This window comes from Cupressus sempervirens, chromosome 10, assembly GCF_028749045.1.
Source record: "Cupressus sempervirens isolate cs-2001-9-10 chromosome 10, ASM2874904v1, whole genome shotgun sequence".
NCBI classification, from domain to species: domain Eukaryota; kingdom Viridiplantae; phylum Streptophyta; class Pinopsida; order Cupressales; family Cupressaceae; genus Cupressus; species Cupressus sempervirens.
In genome coordinates, this window is record NC_143127.1 from 525,737,367 (window position 1) to 525,758,500 (window position 21,134).

The following is a 21,134-nucleotide window of genomic DNA, read 5'->3' on the forward strand; positions in this document are numbered from 1 at the left end:
ATTTTGCACCTTCCTTAATGGTAGTGTTTCAAGTAGGGTTGCTCTATAATTTGGTTCGGCTAGTAGACTACATAGGGGAACCATTCAAGGACTAATGGAGTATTATCAGAGCTTTGTGAGCCAGTTTGACCAGTTTGGGATAGTCTCCTAGATTTTAAATTTCTCTATTTTTAACAAACGGGTTGGGAGTTGCATGGGACACACCAAGAGGCCGCCTGGATCATTTTGGAGACTTCTGGCATAATTCCTATTTTTGAAGGGATTTCCTAAATTTTAGGAGGGGACAGTCAGTTATGACAACAGCAATGGACAGGTGTCATCAAACAGAACTCAGAACGGGATCCAAATGTGCAAGCAAACAAATTTGGACATAATTTAATTATTTCCTAAGTCTGTATAAATTAATAATAAAAGTGATTATTATAATCATTTTTTGATATAATAATTTATTAAAATAACTTGCCCCAAGCCCATAGGTATTAAAATAGAGTTATAACTTAAAGAGGGTTACTTTATCATGATTGTTTTTTATTTTAAAAGCCACAGAACCCTAAAAGATTCAAATGTCTTGGAGGGAAAAGAAAAAGTGTAAAAGTGAAAAATCGGGGAAGAATCTATTCATTCCAGGTTGTTTTGCAAATTGTGCTTCGGGAGATGGAGCTTTGTGCAAGGGTTTCAGCTGTCTGGGTCATCTGAGAAGGCAAACTCTCAGAAGTTAGGAAGCGTTCGGCTGTGAGAGATCATCAAAGGGCTCGAAACTTACAGGGATCAGTTGGTACTTCACTTAGCATCAGGCAATTGTGAAGCAATTCTACAGATCAGATTGATTTGGGGGAAATTAAAAATCGGCATTAGAAGATCAGTAATTTAAAGGAAATAGTTACTGCTATTTGCAGTCCCAGCCCCAAACATAAAGCCCTGGGGTTTGATCACACACTCCCAGCTTATGCATAGCTTGAAAAGGGTGCAGTTCAGACTTAATTGCAGGAGTTTTAAGGAAAAAAAAGACAATACAAAGCCTGTACAGCTCTAAACAGAATTGCAGGCAGTCTGGTACTGAATTCCCAGCCGTTTAGTAGCAGCATAGTCATTCACTGGCCAACAGCGGCAGTATATCAGTAGAAAAAATCAGAACATTTGCTTGGTACCAGCACTCTAAATTTTTTCCCATTATGGAAGTCAATTCTAAGTATTCATACTCATCCACAATCTCTAACGGGCTGCCATTGGAAAGGAAAGTGTTCTGCTGCTTCTTGTTTTTTTTTTCAAAGAGAAAATCCTCACTTTGGTTTCACTCATCTTCACTTGCTTCCTAACCTCATGACAGAAGGCACTGAGCGCCTTCAAGTGTTCCTGGCTGCAAAGAATGTATATGACCACTGTAACTCAAAAAAACAAAATTGAAGCACGAAGAAGAAGCCATGGCAGTTACAACGCTTGTCATTATAAATAACCACGCAGTCACAATGATTAAATCAACCAATCTTCAACCACTCTGCCTTTCAGAGTCAAGACCATGCACAGGCTTTACTCATTAACATTTTAATTTCCATGCTTGATCAAGCTGGAGTAGTACTGGGATGGGTGACCTCCCGGGAAGTCCCGGTGCTTCACCTCTATGAGCATCACCTAGATCCAATGAGTGCTAAGTGTTCCATTTATTCTCATGAGAGATGGATTCATGTTGAATCACTACTCATGAAATATGGGTCAATGAGTTTGACTCAAAAAATACACAGTTAAATCCTGATAGCAATATCACAATTTGACTTGCTGTGGAAATTATCTCCTACTTATCATTTAATTTCCAATTAAGATAACTGAAATGTGAGTTCCTCAATGAGCTGTAGGTAACCCAACAGAAAAATCATACAACTCCCGTCATTAAAAATGAACACACAATGACAAGATCATCCAGCTCCCATCAGTAACCATGCGACACTTGCGCTCCAAATGACATTAAAATGGTCGGTGACTGCTACAGAAATGTATCATTTCATCTTTGAGACATCCAAACCAAGAAAAGCATAGACCTCCACAGTGAAGAGGCTGGCAACAGAAATACAGCTGCTTCATGAACATGAAGGCATGAAGGCATAATAAAATTCATACAGATAATAATAGAACCATACAGCATAACCTTTGCAGGTAGCAGATAAATGTAAGCACAGTCCAGCAATGAACAGGTATGAATGATAGCTCCTGTCAGTACCAAAACATTAACAGATTCTTGCATCTAACAGAAAGGATATATTTTTTAGGCATTAGTTTCAATTATATTAGGAATTAGGATATTCAAGGTGCAGAATCTGTCAACCATGATTTGGAAACTTATCAAAACAATGGCATCCTTCCATTTGCATGGCATTGGCAAGGCATACAGGAAGCTCATATGGATTCAAGTAGTTAGAATCAAAACAGAGAAAGCACAGGTCTCAGTAATTTAGAAACTACTAAAATACTCATTAAAAATGGACAAGAAAACTACTCTAGATATTTATGTCAACATGGCATGTCAAAAGAGAAAGAGAGTTCAAGGATAAGACCTAAACAAATATTCAATGTTGCCGATTACTCCCAAGTTCCAGCTACATATCAAATTCCCAATCACGTATTGTGCACCCATTACAAGTTAAATCACAAGAGTAAATCAAACTGCTCCTCCCTCAGGCACAAAAGTAAAAATTCTCAATATTTGCTTTTTTGAACCGAAGTGTGAAGAAGCAGTGCTTTTGCATTCTAAAATTAACTCCTCACTGATTGGATCCAGTTATGTTCTAAAATCCAACCTGGGCAATGTTCGGTATTGCTACACAGACCAACTCAGGTTTTGAAAAGCAAAAAAAATGTTCTAGGTCGTGCCAGAATAAATCCCTCAAAATTGAATAATGTGTATAATTTTGCTTTGCCCAACCAACCTTGTTTCCAAGTACTGATATTAGGGTTACAGTCAAATGATTTAGAAAGTAAATAAAATGATCTTTCTGTAGATGCTTGGATTTCACATGCACATTGGCACTGCAACTTGGTGTGCACCTCTTTTTTAATTTATAATCTTTAGTGAATCCCATATCTAGGAACGTGTTGAAGCTCTGGACTGATATTATCAAATGATACGTTCATAATTTGGTTGACATTCTACTTTTACACATTTAATTAAGAATGTTGAGCCTGGTACCCATTTCTCAGACAATGAATGGAAATAGGTTTTAAGTTTTATGCATTTATCATCTTCGAAACTTGGATGCTACTATAGATGCTGGAGCCTGGAGCTATCTATAGATAGTACACTTCCAATATCTCTTCTAGTATTGTTCATGTACCCCCAGTATCTGTGGTTAATTGGGAGGGGCGGACTTTATGTTAGTTTCTGATGATGCAATAATTTACTATATTTTTTCCTTGATTTGGAAAAAAGGCAGGTCCTTATATGTACAATTATTGTTTTCAATGGAAAATTTGCTAGTAAAACAAATTTGGAAATCGCTGCCAATCAAATATTGCAGCCACAATAAGACAGATATTCACATTTCAAATGTCACTTTCCAAAAAGAATCTTGACATGCTATAAAACTTATGGAGCGATGCTTATTTTCCTCATGTTTCTTGTTTAATATTTTAGAGGCAAGCCAGGCACCACGTGGGTGTCCTCTTTGGGCTAGCATAGATTATATCAGCCACATAAAACATGAACCACAACTGTATTCTGAAAAAAATAGTAGTAATTTGCTTACCAAATTAGTCTTTGTGTAGATCAGTAAAATAATTCCAAGGTTTACAATATATAAAACAGCAAAGATGACCTGTACACCAAAACAAGAGAGAAATTTTGAGAAATAAAGGCATACGCCAAAAATCATGTAAACTAGGTCTACCGTGTCTCATAACTCACAAGCTAAAGTGCAGTCTGTAAACTTGAATATTTTCATAACAATTGTAATCTGTGACCATCTTAGTCATCGCGAAAAATATGATCAGTAAAATAATTTCAAAGTTTACAATATACAAAATAGCACAGGTGACCTGTACATGAAAACAAGAGAGAGATTTAGAGAAATAAAGGCATACACCAAAAATCAAGTAAACTAGGTCTACCATGTATCATAACTTAGAAACTAAAGTGCAGTCTGTAAACTTGAATCTTTTCTTAACAATTGTAATTTGTGACCATATTACTTATCTCAATAAAAATCAAAAAACTAGGTTTAACATTTGTCAAAACTTGCCAACAAAAGTGCAATCTGTAAACTTTAATCTTTTCCAAACAATTGTAATTTGTGACCATATTAATTGCATCTCAAAAAATATTTAACTACATCTAAACAAGCCAACACTACCACAAGAAGATCACAATTGCAAATCCTCTTTTTGAAGAATGGGATATTCAATAATCTGTTCAAGTCATTGTACTCACCAAATGTGACTTATTACCATTGTGTGTATCATGCACATGCATGCTCACATCGATCAGGCAGTAGACTGATCACTCCTTACATGACAACAGTAAAGTAGTGGCAAGGGATTTGGAGAGCTACCCTCGTTACAAGGAAAAGGTGCCTGATGAACAGTGGTAATGTTTGAGGGGTAATGGTTGCACATTAGGTGCCATCTTCTTCACATAAACTATGAAAATTTTGCTGAGCGATTTCAAAGAGCGTGTAACAGCAGGCAATGTCTCATTTGCCATTTCATTTAAATGTGTGGGTTCAATTGCTAACAACAGTTTGTTTTTTCATTGGACTTGTTCCAAGGTTCAGATTTTTTCTTCTTCTTGAGGGGCTAAAAGAGAAAATGAATTTGCCCTTAACTCTCTCTTGGTAGCATCCACCCAATCCTCTCACATTCTTTGACACATGGGCATGCCTGATGGAAATCAAATAGTTTAAAGCCATTTTAATGTCCCTTGCTTGAAGCCATTTTAGTGTCCCTTGCTTGAAAGTCCTTGTTTTCATTGATTTTGAGCTTGCTTATCCAATATTTGCCTATTTAATGTTTGAGTTGCAAAATTCAAAGATTTGAAATATTTAGAATCTCATGCTACGTGCTTGAGAATTACACGTGCAAAAATTCAAAACTATGTTGCTAAATCCACCTATAAATTGGGTCCAATTCGGTTCAAACCAGATCTATGATTCGGTCCAGTCCACATGCAAATTGGGATACAATCCCTGACAAAAGGGTTCTAACTTCTGTTCAGCTTGGACAAATCTGGAGAAACCCACCCAACCAGAGGGCAAGCCCATCTATTCTTGAGTGATTTGTTTTTGCTTGAACTTAGACCTCAGTGCAATAAAATAAATTTTTTACCCCAAAAAGTCATTTCTATAACATACCAAACACCAAGCCAGGTTCACTTTTGTTTGTTGAATCAAAAAGGGAGTTGAAAATTGACCTTTGAAGGTTCTCCAACAATTGCATGGCCATTCCTATGTATTTGCAAGTGTCCATTGGCTACCAAGAAGATCATAGAAGAATATTGCTGCAAAGAAGTAAGCTTTCTTCTTTTTTTTCCTCCCTTTTGGTTTCATAAACATGATACAAACTGTTTGCTTTATTATTGTAGATTTTTTTCAGTCTTCCATGGATGTATCAAAAAAAACTAAGCTTTGTATATCTATTTTGTGTTGTAAGTTTTTATTTCTTTGTTTTGAATGTGTTGTTTATAACAAAAAATTGTCTTACAAATCACAAGGTGTAAGATCCGTTTCTATTCTGTCCTTGAAAATTTCACTTTGCATCACAGGCAATTCATTGAACAGTTGGAGTGTAAAGTCTGTTCTGAATCTTCTGAGTTCTTGAATCAAGAAGACACATTACAAAGCACACTTTTCTTATATAGTTATCATGTCAAACATGGAAAACCGGTAACCAACTCATGACTTATTTAAATGCAAAGATAAACACACAATCAACACAAAGCCCAGTCTGAAATGCCAACACTTCTTCACCAAATATATGGGCAGACATTAAGACAAATGGTTGGACAGTAATGACAAATATATCTCTGTTTAGACTTTATAGTAATTTCAGCATACACTCGCCTAGCATCCTCTTTAATAGTGTACAAGATTTTAGTTTCTCAATCAGAATAACAATACCGGATCTAAAGCAATTTCTCTGTCATGAGTTACCAGATTTTCTTCCCAAAACATTCAAACTACCTATGGGCTGAGAATGCAACGTAAAGCAAATGCTGTTTCACCTGATTTCTCCTGCTAAACAACTTGAACATGCAGCCCCACATTATACATTCCCAGTGTAAACTTCTCCACAGGGTGTCTAGTTGCTGCCAGGTGATACTGTGTTTTGTCTATGGATGTGGGAAACCAAATATAGTTTCCGGAAGCCACCTTCAATTCAAATGCTTGGATTTTTTCAGACTTCAACCAGAAATGAGGCTCTTATCATTCTTTTTCAGACAATTTTAATCAGCTAACAAATGTATTACACAGGTAATTGAAAATAAATTGAATGAACTAATGATTGAACAAGACGTTCATTTATAGTTTACAAGGAGGCAATGTTTCCATAGTGAAACAATTGTAAGAATTAGAAACATTCTAATATGTATAAGATTTACAATATTGACCATTTAAAAAGTAGAAAGATATCTACAGAGATATTATTCTAATGCCCTCCCTTAATGGTCAATTTGTCTACTACACCAAGGAGCCCCTTCAACTTAAGAAACTAATCTAGAAGTAGGGACTTTGTGAGAATATATGCAGTCTGGTCCACAGTACAAACATATTACAAAGCCACGGATCCATCTTCAACCAGCTGGAGGATGAAGTGACGATGAAGCTCGATACGCTTGGTTCACTCATGGAAGACTGGATTTCGGCAAGTTTGAGCACCCATTAATTGTCACAGAAGACATGTGAAGGACCTGCTCAAAATAGGTGGATGTCTGAAAGCATCCTTTGAAGCCAAACTTCCTCACAAGCTGCTTTGATTGTTCCCCGATATTCGGCTTCTATCGAGGAAAGAGATATAGCATGCTACTTCTTACTGGTCCAAGTAATAACACATGCCCAAACTGAAGACACACCCGAAGTGGACTTTTTGTCATTGATCCTCCCCAATCCAAATCTATGTAACTGATGAGTCCGGAATTTTTGGTTCACCCATAGAGGATACCAAGTTTGAAGTGTCCTTAACATAGTGTAGGATACACTACCAATGATCCTAAGTAAGAGCTATGATGAAGAAGGATATGCAACTCACAACATAGCTAAGATTAGGTCTAATGGTGTTGAGATAGATTAAACTGCCCACTAGTTGCCTAGATGGAGATTCATTCTTAAATGGAGAACCAAAATTTGGCCGACAACTTCAAGCCAAACCATAGGTGTAGACACATATTTGTAATCCTGTATTTTGAATTTATCTAGTAGAGTGCATACTCATAAACTAACAGATTAAGATGCCACGAGACTATTGCCAAACCTAGACACCTAGGGCAATAGTGGAGAAGCCCAAGGTCAGTCATGTCATAAGACTAGCAGAAATTCGGTTTGGTTCCCTAAATCAATGATGTCAAACTACCAATGATTATATGATCATCAAAATATATAACCAAAAGGATGATATCAACACCAATAGACTTGACATACAAATTTGAGTCAAAAGGACTCCTTTGGAAGCCTTGACCATACAGTACTTATCAATTTTCACGTATAATGCCTAAGGAACCTATTTTAGGCCATTGACTACTTTAACTAGTTTGAGCACCTAGTGTTTTGTATCGGCAACCTTGATTCTAGGAGGTTGCATCATGCATACCTCTTCCTGTAACTCACTATTTAGGAAGGCACTCTTGACATCTTACCTTCCAGCCACACTGAGCTATGGTGGCTAGGACTAATCCAATCGTGCTCATCTTTGTTGCCGAAGCAAAAGACTCCTTGTAGTTAATTCATTTACACTGAAAGAAGCCTTTGGCAACAAGATGAACCTTGTACATATCCAAAGTACCATCAGCCTTGTTTCTAACTTTATAAACCCATTTGCATCCAATGGGTTTCTTCCCTAGAGGAAGATTTGACTCAACCCAAGTGTTATTTTTCAACAAGTTGTGGGGCTCAATTGTTATAGTGTGTTCCCACTTAGGTATCCCATTCATCTGTGCATGTTTGAGGCTCATATACACTGTTAAGACTGTCCATGAGAGAAAAATATACAAAATTAAAGGTTTGTTCGTCTATCGAGTAGTTCTACCCACAATGAGCTCATCACCATAAGATTCCCAATTGTCCTAGCCCACCATTTAGGACGGAGTGTAGAGAACATCAGAAAAAGAGGTGCAACAAGATTAGGTTCATCAAACTCAAGATTGGATGATCTTAAGGAAAATTAGGTGGTGCAATTGCACGTCTAGGTGATCCTACAAAAGAAGGAACTAGTAGAGGTGTAGGAACTAGAATAGCTAAAGTCCTCCCATCAAATGGACCTAATGGAAGACAAACACCCAAGTCTTGAGCCTTGAGAGGTTGATCCTCTAAATACATAGCTAGAGGAGACAACTAAAATGACCCTCTTTCCTTGTCAAAAGTCACATCTCGACTGAAAATGATAGTATTTGTCTCAATGTCAATGAGATGGCAGGCCTTATGATTAAAATCGCAGCCGGTTAGCAAAAGTTTCTGACTCTTGGCATTCAACTTGGAGCACTTAGCATCACAGATTCAAAAAAAAGCAATAGAGTCCAAAACATTGAGATGAGAAATTTTGTGCTTAAGCTTGACCGCGCTTCTTCCAAAGTCTTTTCCTTGACAGCCACTATAAGAGAGTGGTTGAGAAGATAGACAGCAATTTTGACTCTTTTGCCCAAAATATGTTTGGAACACTCTTGTGATCAAGACTAGAATAGGCCATTTCAGTAATTGTGCAATTTCTATGCTTAGCACCACCATTTTGCTAAGGGGTGTAGGGTTTTGTTAATTAGCACTTTAGGCCATGTTTATAGATATGGGAGAAGAAAGAAGAACAAAACTCTCCCCTATTGTTAGTTCTAAGAGTAACAATATGTTGACTAGACTCTTGCTACAGATGCTTTAAACTTTTGAAATAAAACAAACACCACCAATTTTTTATGAAGGAAATAGAGACATTTTAGTACTGAAATTATCAACAAAAAGTAAGAAATACGAGACCTTGTATCAATTGTAGCCACAAGTCCACAAATATCAACATGGACCAATTGTAGTACCTTAGAAGCTCACAAGGAGTCATCTGAAAACGAAGTCTAATGCAACTTCCTAACATGGCACGTTCTGCAAACTCCAAGATTATGGGTTTGGATCTCTAGTAGTCCAATGACAATATCTTCACAAACACACTAAGAAAAATAGTTCACATTTAAGGTGCTCATACTATTAACACCAAAGTACACTAACAGAGGAGCCATGACAAGCTCTTATGAATCACCAAAGTCAACAAGCCTAAAAAGGCAAGGATCCTTAAGACCCATGACAATAGTAGACTATATCCCGATCAATGATACTGAATTGACATGAACTAAAAGTCACATCTAGCCAAGGACAATGTCTCAGTGTTTGACTAACCGAGAGAAGGTTGAGTTCCATTCTTGACACATAATACACATTAAGGAATATCGATTTCCTCCCACCTAACTGAATTTGTGTATTGCCCTTTCTGATGATGGTGTACTCTTCCCCTCTAAAAATAACAAAATTTGTAAACAATTGAAAGTTTATGAAGCAATCTTGACAATGAGTAAAGTGGCACAAGGCACCTAAATCAATATACCAAGCAATAAATTTCACATGATCTATAGGTCTTCTAGTCATGAAGGCATAAAAGGCAGACTCGCTTTGTTCGGTGTGCTCCGCTACATTTTCTTTAGGGTGTTAACCACTTTTCTTAGCTTGTGCAACCAAGCGTTTACAGCACTAAAGTTTCATGTGACCATACTTATGGCAATAATTGAATTGAATGTTCTTCAAGCCTTCTGATGCCAAATCAAAGCTAAGAAGACTGAGAAGATGGAGATTTGGTTGTCAAGGGTTGTTCTTTAGAAGATGAAATAGTTCCACTTTCGAATAGTGATTTCCATTGATCGAGTTGTAAAAACATTGTGCAGAGATTAAAACACTTCAAGTCAACATTAGTCGAAGCAATGATGAAAGTCTCAAAGTGATCATAGAAAGACGATGGACTCTAGAGGGTGATCACAACCATGTCTTCTTCCATTTTGTGTCCAATTGCTCCTAGCTAATCTCAAATGTCCTTGATTTTATTGGGATGATCCTGCAAGGACACCAACTCATCCATCATGATCATGAAGAGCATGTTTTTCAAAAGAATGCATTGCTCTTATCAAAGGTTTCATTTTTCCTTTTAGATGCATCCAAATTTTTTAAGTTGCTCTTCTAGAAGAAACTTGCGGCAAATAACCATCACTGACTGAAAGTTTGATGAGCATAACACACTTCCCAATTTTGTTCATCGAATCTGTCCTGCTCCTTGTTTTCATCTTTAGGATGATCATTCTTGCCTACAACAAGTTTGTCAAGATATTTGTATTCAAAGATCGTCAACATACACTGCTTCCAGGTTTGGTAGTTTCTAAAGTGGAATTTTTGTGTCCCCTCAAGCAAAATATTCGTCAAAGATGTCATCACAAAAACGAGGGATAAAAACTAGTTGACTGAAGGGTAGCAAGAATATCAAGGCAGAATACGTTCAATGCGTGAAATAGTGTAATGAAACAACACTAAGACAGAAAGAATGCCTAATTGTGAGGTAGAAAAACAATTTTATGGGCAGGGATCCCAATGCAAGAATTTATTAAGAACCTGAAAATTCTTAGAGAAATCGAAAAAATCCTTTCGAAAAAACCCACCACAAATTTGTAATCAAAATTGAAATCGAACTAAAATATCAACCGATGTTGAAGAAAACCTACTTGACTGAGAAAGACATGCAACCTCTGAGATAATGGAGGATCTTTGGAACAAAAATGTGGATCGTGTTTGTAAACCCAAGTCGTGTTGAGCAAAGACGACCATAATGAGAATTGATAGCTAGAGAAAGCAAGAAATCTACCGCAAAAGAGAAGAGTTGTTGCAAGTTAGAAGAAAAGTCATCACAAATAGAAAATCCTAGCAACCGCAAATTTACAAAAAAAACTAAAACTAGGTCACATTTTTTAGAAAATGCATATATGTAGAAGACGCAGTTGAAAATTAAGAAAAAACTCATTTTTTTCCTTTGACGTCTTCAGCTAAGAAAAAACTCATTTTTTCCTTTGAGAATGGCAATTGTAAAATAACAACCAATATTGTGGTGTAAATTGAAGAAAGAGTGTGTTGCAGAAAAAACATGGTTGAAAACCACAAATGACCTTCAAAGACCACGAACGGATGACTAGCGAGGTGTTTTTCAGAAGAGAGAGGTCATCATATGAAGAAAACAACATAAAATGATGGCCCGAAAACCCTGTATAGGATTGCAAGAAAAGATATTGAAAAATTTCTCCATAAAATTTTTCAAATGAACAACAGTAAGAATTTCAAAAAAATTAAAACTGATAATTTCTAAAAGAATTATAAATCTTTCGAAAAAATTGTAATCCTGCTCTAATACCATATTACACAGATAATTTGAAAAAATATTGAATGAATTAATGAATGAAGAAGACATTCATTTAAAGATTACAAATAGACGATGTTTCCATAATGAAACAATCACATTTTAATAAGTACAAGATTTACAATATTGACCATTAAACAAAAATAGAAAGATATGCAAAGAAATATTATTAATAAAATGGGGCTTGGGCTGTCTTGAATGCCAGATAACATTCAAAACTCCATGCGTTTATGATACTCCAATGGTGCTAATAATAAAGATGAGACTGGAAGCTCTAGGTGTTGGGTCATGACTAGTTCCAGGCCTTTGTCTTTCCAATTTGCACACTGTGGTCATCTATAATTGATGAATCTGTGTACTCTTCCTTGTACTGAAAAAAAAATGCAAACCCAACAAGCTTGCTGTGGGACGTCTTCTCAGCTGAAACCAAACTTCTTCAAATCCCTAGCTCCATCAATCACAATCTGAAGCTCTATACCAGAATCACTGGGATGGCATTACTTCTCTTAAAAATCAAAAAATTATATGTTTGACTCGAATGGTGAATGCTGGCTGAAGTAAATCCACCTCATATTGAAGGCATGGGTTTTCATCCAAATTTTCTTGGCTCCAACAGTTTCTGTCGTCTGAACAATCCAGTCTCTGAATATCAGAAATGAGAGAAAATAACTTCAATCTAATATTCTCAAACATATCCCAACTGAGAGAACAGCTTCAGTTATATAGCCACTTAAGTCAGTGGATACACTTACTTTTAGCAATGTGGGATAAAAAGTTACTTTTAATTTATGAAAGCCACATTATAGAGTCACTTCATTTTTATAACGTCACTTTATAACATAAAAAAAAACTTCAGCTTTATAAACCTTAAAATAAGATTTTATTTTTTGCCATTTTGCCTGAAATAAAGTTGTAACTAGAAAAGCATCCCTTTGAATAACTTATTAGCTTATTGAAATGAGAAAACAGCTAACCAAACTCTTGGGAAAATTGCCGAGAAGGGGACATTACACAATGGCAACTAGTTATATATCCATGGCTTGACCTGAATTCAAAACAGTTCCAAGTTCTCTATGGATGTATGTTGATAGGATACAAGTAGTCCTGTGATCAGGGTTATATTTGGATTTTTCATAAATGTCTTGTTAGCTATTCAAGCTCATATAGTTGGATGAGAACCCATTTGTGTGGAATACTTGGACAAGATATCAAAGTTTTCCCAAGAAAAAATGGACTTGTGTAATTAAAGCATATGGTAGCATACATTACAGAGAAATAGCAAGCAAATCAACTCACATGGCATAAATATAATCAGCCATTACCAAACAGAATATCAAAAGGAATGAAGCACCCAATGCCCCCATCCCATCCTAATGTTGTGGTAAAAGGTTACTCATTTTTGCCACTCCTGAAAGTGAAGAACCCGCTACAAACCAAAAAAACAAAAGGACCTTTGGAACTATGTTTCAAAATGAGATTCGTCATTGACAATGGGTTGACTTCTATTACAAGGTAATTGGTAAATACTTGCTTATTAATAACAGAGACCGAAAGGTCAATTTATACAAAAGGAAGAGACGATGTTTCCTTAGGAAACGATCGTAAAGAATAGAAACATTCTATTCCAGAGAAAGCAAAAAACGAAAGCAAACTAAAGCTAAAGATATTTACAAGATAACCATTAACTAATAATAGACGTCTTATCTATTATTGTAATACCCTCCCTTAATGGTTAATCTATCTAACACACCAAGTTGTCCTCTGAATTTGACAAACTTATCAGGACCAAGAGGCTTGGTGAGAATGTCTGCAGTCTGATCTAAGGTAGGAACATACTGCAGATCTATAGTCTCGTCTTCAACCAGCTGTCGTATGTAATGACAATGAACATCCACATGCTTGGTTCGTTCATGGAAGACTGGATTCCGTGCTAACTTGATAACACCTTCGTTATCAACAAACAGAGTAGTCGGTCCTGCTGGTGACATCTGCATATCCCCAAGCATCCGACGAAGCCAGACAGCTTCACATCCTGCCTTAACAGTCCCTCTATATTCAGCCTCTGTAGAAGAGAGAGAAACTGCCTGCTGCTTCTTGCTGGTCCATGTGACTGCACCGGATCCCAAACTGAACACATATCCAGATGTTGACTTTTTATCATCAACAAAGCCTGCCCAATCTGAATCTGTGAACCCACTGAGTTTAGGATTAGAACTCCGAGAATACAGAAGTCCATAATCAGAAGTGCCCTTCACATAACGAAGCACACGCTTTGCTGCCATCCAATGATCAGCCTTAGGAGCTATCATAAAGCGTGAAATATAGCTGACTGTGAAGCTGATATCAGGCCTAGTAGCAGATAGGTAGATGAGGCTGCCTACTAGTTGCCTATACATAGTATCATCAACGGAAGGAGAATTAGACTTGGCTGATAACTTGAGACCTTTCTTCATAGGTGTAGATGCAGGTTTGCAATCCTGCATTCGGAATTTGTCTAACAAGGCTCTGGCATATTTGGACTGAGAGATGAATATACCAGAAGACTGTTGCCAAACTTCAACACCTAAGCAATAATGCATGAGCCCAAGGTCAGTCATATCAAAAGACTGACATAAGTGTTGTTTGATTCCCTGAATCAAAGATGCCGAACTGCCAGTGATGATCAGATCATCCACATAGATAACCAGAAGGATGATGTCACTGTCAGTAGTCTTGATGTACAGATTTGAGTCTGAAGAACTCCTCTTGAAGCCTTGATCACTGAGGTACGTATCAATCTTGATGTACCATGCCCGAGGGGCCTGCTTCAAACCATAGAGAGCTTTTACCAATCTGAGAACCTGATGGTCTTTACCAGCAACCTTGAAACCAGGAGGCTGCGTCATGTAGACCTCTTCATGGAGATCACCATTCAGGAAAGCACTCTTTACGTCCATCTGATGGACCTTCCAGCCAAACTGTGCTGCCATGGCTAAGACTAATCTGATGGTGCTCATCTTTGCAGTAGGAGCAAAGGTCTCCTCATAATCAATGCCCTGACGCTGAGAAAAGCCCTTTGCCACTAAACGAGCTTTGTACTTATCCAAAGTACCATCTGATTTGTATTTGATTCTGTAGACCCATTTGCAGCTAATGGGTTTCTTCCCTGGGGGAAGATCAGAAAGGACCCAAGTGTTGTTCTTCAGCAGGCTCTGGTGTTCAGATTGCATGGCCTGTTCCCACTCTGGAATTCCTTTAGCCTCGGAATATGTTTGAGGTTCAAACACACTGTGAATGTTGGCCATAAGAGCAAAGTTAACAGAATCTATAGTTTTGCTCTTTTTCCGAGTAGTTCTCCCATCAATGAGCTCATCATCATGAAGATCAGCAAGTGTCTTAGCCCACCACTTAGGCCAGAGAGGAGAATGACCAACAGTAGTACTAGGAGATGCTTGATCAGCAGGATCCTGATCAGAAGAATCTGGATCAAACTCAGGTGAAGCATCTTCAAAACGAGGTGATCCTACAGGAGAAGCCGGAGGTGGCTGTACAGGTATCATTGGCAGGACTGGAGCTGTAGGAGCTACTAGAGCCCTCCCATCAAGTGGACCTAATGGAAGCCGAACTCCCAAATCATGAACCTGCATAGGCTGGTCTGCTGGATCAGGAACAGGAGAAACAGGCATGAATGGTCCTCGCTGCTCATCAAAGACTACATCGCGGTTGTATATGAGACGAGATGTCTCAACATCAATAAGGCGGTAGGCTTTGTGAAGACTGCTATATCCAGCAAGCATCAGTTTCTGACTCTTGGCATCCAACTTGGTGCATGAAGCATCAGGGATCCAAACAAAAGCAAGAGAGCCAAAAACCTTCAGGTGACTGATTCTGGGCTTGCGACCTGACCAGGCCTCTTCCAGAGTTTTACCTTTGACCGCCACTGTGGGTGATCGGTTCAACAGATAAGCTGCAGTGTTAACTGCTTCTGCCCAAAAACGCTTCGGAACATGTCTGTGTTCGAACATGGAACGAGCCATCTCGGTGATTGTCCTGTTCCGACGTTCAACTACACTGTTCTGTTGTGGCGTGTGGGGTGTGGTGAACTGGCGTTGGATGCCATGTGTATCCAAGAAGCTGGAGAAAACATTAGAACAAAATTCCCCCCCATTGTCTGATCTACGAGTAATAATAGATTTCCCAGACTCTTTTTCAACTAAGGGTTTAAACTTCTGAAATACAATAAATGCATCGGATTTCTTTTTAAGGAAATACACCCACATTTTTCTACTGAAATCATCTACAAACAACAGAAAATACTTGTACCCAAGAACAGAAGGAGTGGCCATAGGGCCGCAGATATCAGCATGAACAAGCTGAAGTACTTGAGAAGCTCGCCAAGAATCGCCACTGGGGAAAGGTGTGCGATGTTGCTTCCCAGCCTGACATGCGTCACAAACTCCAAGGTGTTGGGTTTGAATCTCTGGCAAACCAAGAACAAGCTCATCCCGAGCAAGTTGTGAGAGATAATGCACATTTAAGTGCCCATATCGGTGATGCCAAAGTGTGCTGATGGAAGATCGCCGAGCAGCCATAGCTAAGTCCTGAGAATCACCAAAATCAGTAAGTCTGAAAAGACCATGATCCTCAAGACCAACTGCAATAGTAGACTTAGTCGCCCGATCAGTGATGGTGCACTGATGTGAACTGAAGGTGACTGCCAAGTGTGGAGAATGTCGCAGCAACTGACTGACCGAGAGTAGATTTAGTTCCATCCCTGGAACGTAGTACACATCAAGGAATATGAGCTTCCTCCCAACAGACTGAATTTGAATGTTGCCTTTACCAACAACCATGTACTCTTCTCCACCACCAAAGATAACAGAATCTGAATAAGGCCGATAGTCAGTAAACCAGCCTCTGCGGTGAGTGAAATGTCGAGAGGCACCTGAATCAATGTACCAGGCAGATGACTGTACATGATCTGCAAGTCTTTTAGCCATGAAGGCATAAAAGGCAGATTCCACCTGCTCAGTGTGCTCTGCACTGTTCGCTTTGGGTTGCGAACCTGATTGCTTAGACTAGGCAGCTAAGCGTTTCTGACATGCAACCTTCATGTGACCATACTTGTGGCAATAGTTGCATTGAATGTTCTTCTTTTTGGTACCATCGGATGCTGGAGCAGAAGACTTCTGCTGAGATGGTTGCTGAAACTTGCCCTTATCCTTCTGAAAGGATTTTGCATCAAAGGCTTGCTCAGTGGAGGTGGAACTGGAGCTGCTACCGAACTGTTGTTTCCACCGATCTTGCTGAAGTAGCAGGGTGCAGAGATCAGTGAACTTTAGATCAACACCAGTAGATGTGATGTTGAGAGTCTCGATAAAATGCTCATAGGAATTTGGTAAACTCCGAAGAGTGATTACCACAATATCCTCTTCCTCCATCTTGCGACCGATGGCAAGTAACTGATCACGGATTTCTTGAATCCGATTCAGGTGTGCCTAGAGCGAGGTGCGCTCATCCATGACAATAGAAAACAAAGTGTTTTTCAGAAAGAAGGCTCTGCTCTTGTCGGAAGTCTAATGAAGACCTTTTAGATGTGTCCAAATTTCGGCCGCTGTCTTGCCGGATGGAATCTGAGAAAGCTGGTCATCAGCTACGGAGAGTTTGAGAAGCATTACTGCCTCTCGATTGTTCAGATCCCATGTATCTTGATCAGGACCCGGAGAAGTCGGACGCTGCTCAACACCCAGAACAAGTTGATTGGTGTTTCGATATTCGAAGATTGCGATGATGCGCTGCTTCCAGGTTCCATAATTGCGACCATTGAATTTGGAATTATGCTCGACCAGAATATTTGTTAGAGATGCCATGGCACATTTTTCAATGAAAAACTGTGAAAATCTATGAAGGCACGTTCTTCGAGGCAAAAATACGGAAGACCCAGAAGAATCATTGAATGACCCAAAAGAGAGCTCGAAAAACCCAAAAGGAATCTGCTGTCGTTTTCTGAATCTGCTGGCTTGAAAATCGAGGCACAAAAATCGAGGCACCCAGAAAAAACGGACGACAACCCAGTTGAGCTCTCGAAAAACCCACCAAGAATCTTCAAACAAAAAAAAATTTCAACCCCAAAAATTAGGGTTTCGAAAAAAAACGGCCCTAGCTGAAAAAAGCTTGAAAAAACTTCAAATTTCTTGATGAAAAATGGTCGAATCTGCTTCCCAGAGCACGATGACAGACTGAGACGGCTAAGAGCATGAAGATTTGATACAGAAACATGCAGATTTTCACCCCAAAAACGCGAGTCTTCAAAAAATGGCCACGATTTCCACGTGATTTGCATACCCGTAATTCGGGAATTTCTCCAAGCAGAAAAACCCTAGGTGGGTTTTGGAGAAATTAGCTGAAATAATTTTGGAAAAATTTAAACAAATAATTTCAAGAAGAAATTATAAATTTTTCCAAAAAAATTTAAGTATTTAGCTCTGATACCATATTACAAGGTAATTGGTAAATACTTCCTTATTAATAACAGAGACCGAAAGGTCAATTTATACAAAAGGAAGAGACGATATTTCCTTAGGAAACGATCGTAAAGAATAGAAACATTCTATTCCAGAGAAAGCAAAAAACGAAAGCAAACTAAAGCTAAAGATATTTACAAGATAACCATTAACTAATAATAGACATCTTATCTATTATTGTAATAACTTCAATATTGTTTTCTCACCATATTAGCAAGAAATGGTGCAAAACACAATGACACTCCAAAAGAGTACAAGGGTGTGTAATTCCTTATTCGAAAAAGAGGTCAAGCTTGGAGAAGATTCGATGAAGCCCATAAAAGATTCATGGATTGAAAAAGAGGTCTTTATTTTTTTCCATTGGATGGAAAGATGGTAAAATCATCCCTTGATCAATGTCATAGCAATGTCCTTTAATTGACCATGTTTTTGAGAGTTGTCGAATATAATTTTATTTAGTAGATTAGAAAAACCACAAGCAATGACACTAGTAAGTAGTAACACTAAAAACTATGTCAAAAGCTTCATGTTCATGTTCCAAACCAAAAAATATAAAAATTGAAACAAGTTCATCAAAGGATGTAATTGGAGGGGAAAAAACTGACTTCTCTTTTAAAATATTGTATTTGTTAAAATCAAAATATTATATATATATATATATATATATATGAAAGTTGTAACAAACAATTCATAATGTTTTTATTTTAATACATATGGAAGCAAAGACCTCTTGTCTGCAATTTACATATCAAAAAGAAAAGGTTATTTAAAAAAAGTCTAAAACATAAATAAATTTAAATAAAAAATTTAAACCATATCTTATGTATTAAGAATATTTAATACTTTATGGCAACCAACTATTTTGTGAGCCATAACTAATTTGATTAATTAATTTAATTGATACTGTAATTTGTATATTAACCCAAACATTAAAAGTTAATATTTCATCACATATATTTTCCCCAATTTCTTTGTCAAACAACTTTTTCCCCTTCAGGAACAAATGCAATTTTTTCTTATTCACATATACCAATGGATCCCTGACACCTTAGCATCTTGGCATTGCCACTTTTCATCTACTATTGACTTGACATATAATCTATTGCCATTGCTTCTCACCTATTCATCTATCCAAAACAGCACATACTCATATTGGTCAAGCCTTTTGCACAAAGATTCATCTTGGTTCATAGAAAATCAAGTTGCAAGAGCAATTGAGAAATCGAGTTATTCAAAAAAAAATCGCAATCATACTCAAACTCTAGTTCAAAAAAGATTAAAAAAAGGAATAACAAAAATCCCATTTTGAGGACAAATTTGACTTTGGTTTGTTTGAGTTATTACAAATTCATCCCAAGTCTTAAACCCATGTCCTACTAGAATTCCAACCTAGATTAACATAGATCTAAACAAGGCTTGAACAAACTTAGATCTAGGACTTGCAAGACACAAATAGCGACTTAGATTTTCACTTCTGAAAAAGCATTAAAAAAAAAGTTTGTTATCTCAAGTCATTGCCTACGTGAACACTGTCTTCCCTTCTAGATATGAAATTGTGATTGATATCCTATATTGCAATGCTTTGAGTTTTGTTGGAGACAGCATTTATGTAAGATAATGTAAATATCAAATGATTTTTTCATAAAATGTATTACTGTATTGGCAAATCAACCATTGGGGTCGAGCAAGATACATTTTTAAATGATTGGAATCATGTGCAATCATTGATGTACATACCCAGGTGATTCCAAGTTGGACGTAACAATTCCAGCACTAAGCAAAATTTTCAACATAATTTGTTCAACTTCTTGATTATGGCAACCCTAAATGGCCATCATATAATGCATTTTATGTGGTTTAGAGTTCAAACAGTCAACAAGCACCATCTGCTCCAAACAATCAATGACACGGCAATAAAATGAAGTCTAATATAATGCAAAATGTATATATCGTCCAAATTTTGGTTTCCTTTAGATATTTAGAGTAGCTTTGCCCCGACTAATATATTTGTATTCGTAACATGAATCATTTTAACTTTTTGTTTATTCCAGTGCCCTTTAGATTTTTTACTTTTCTGAATATTACAATGTTTTTTATTACATTTTAACTTTATTATATTTATGACAATTGAGCTTTGAAATGGTAATTCATTTTATTTACAATGAAGACACAAAGTTCCATAAATAAGACAATAAGACAATGTTTCTAAAAGAAACAATTGCAAGCAGAAAAGGCCACTTTGAGGATGATTCAGAGGCCACTGGAAGCTCGACCTACTCTAATTCTAAAGAAGTTCAAACTCTAAGCTTGGAAGATGAGGAAAACACTTCCTCGAAAGGCAAGAAGTCTAAGGGGAGGGAGAAAATTCCTCCTCCTTCCACTATTGTTCCTAGCAAAAAGAGCCCTCGGGGATTAACCCCCAATCCAGTGAAACAGGAGGAAGAGGAATATAATGAAGAGTAAGAGGAAATGGAGTCGGAGGAAGAGAAGAAGGGGGAAGACAGTGGGAAGGTGGGAGAAGATATTTCTATTCAATTAGGGAACCCCAAAAAGAGAAAGGCCAAGGAGGAGTTGTAGCCAGAAGAGAAAAAAGATCAGACCCCTGAGGCTTCGGGACCCTTACCTTCTATCTCTCCATCTCGGGGGATTAAGGAAACTATGGTGGAAGACAGTGGGGAGATAATTAGGAAAGATAGAAGGAGGTCGTGGAGAACTTTCAACACCTAAACGGCAACGATGGGGATTGTTAGGGAGAAAGTGAATCTGCAAGTCTTGGAAGATATAGAAGGGAAAGCCCATTTTGATGAGCTCATAGACCCTGCTCTGGTTGCAATTTCAGATAATGCAAGGGAAACAGGGCTCAATCTGCCCAATAATGCCAAAAACAGCATGATAGATAATTTTCGCTCTATCAAGTGGTTGCTCCATGAGATTAAGGAGCTCAAGAAAAAAAGGAGCCTAGAGGAAGGCCACAGGACGAGCAGCGACCAGAGTCATCCAACCGCCCAGGAGGAT

General features: G+C 37.7%; 1 protein-coding gene across 2 annotated transcripts in view; it reads right to left on the reverse strand.

Annotated features, from left to right (window-relative positions):
• The window catches only part of ALG3 (asparagine-linked glycosylation 3), a 178,727-nt gene that overhangs the window by 151,368 nt on the left and 6,225 nt on the right, over positions 1 to 21,134 (reverse strand). For both annotated transcript variants that reach the window (XM_089806855.1, XM_089806856.1), the window contains exon 4: positions 3,735 to 3,803. In XM_089806855.1, the coding sequence (XP_089662981.1) occupies positions 3,735 to 3,803 (69 nt within the window). The remainder of the gene's footprint in view (positions 1 to 3,734; positions 3,804 to 21,134) is intronic.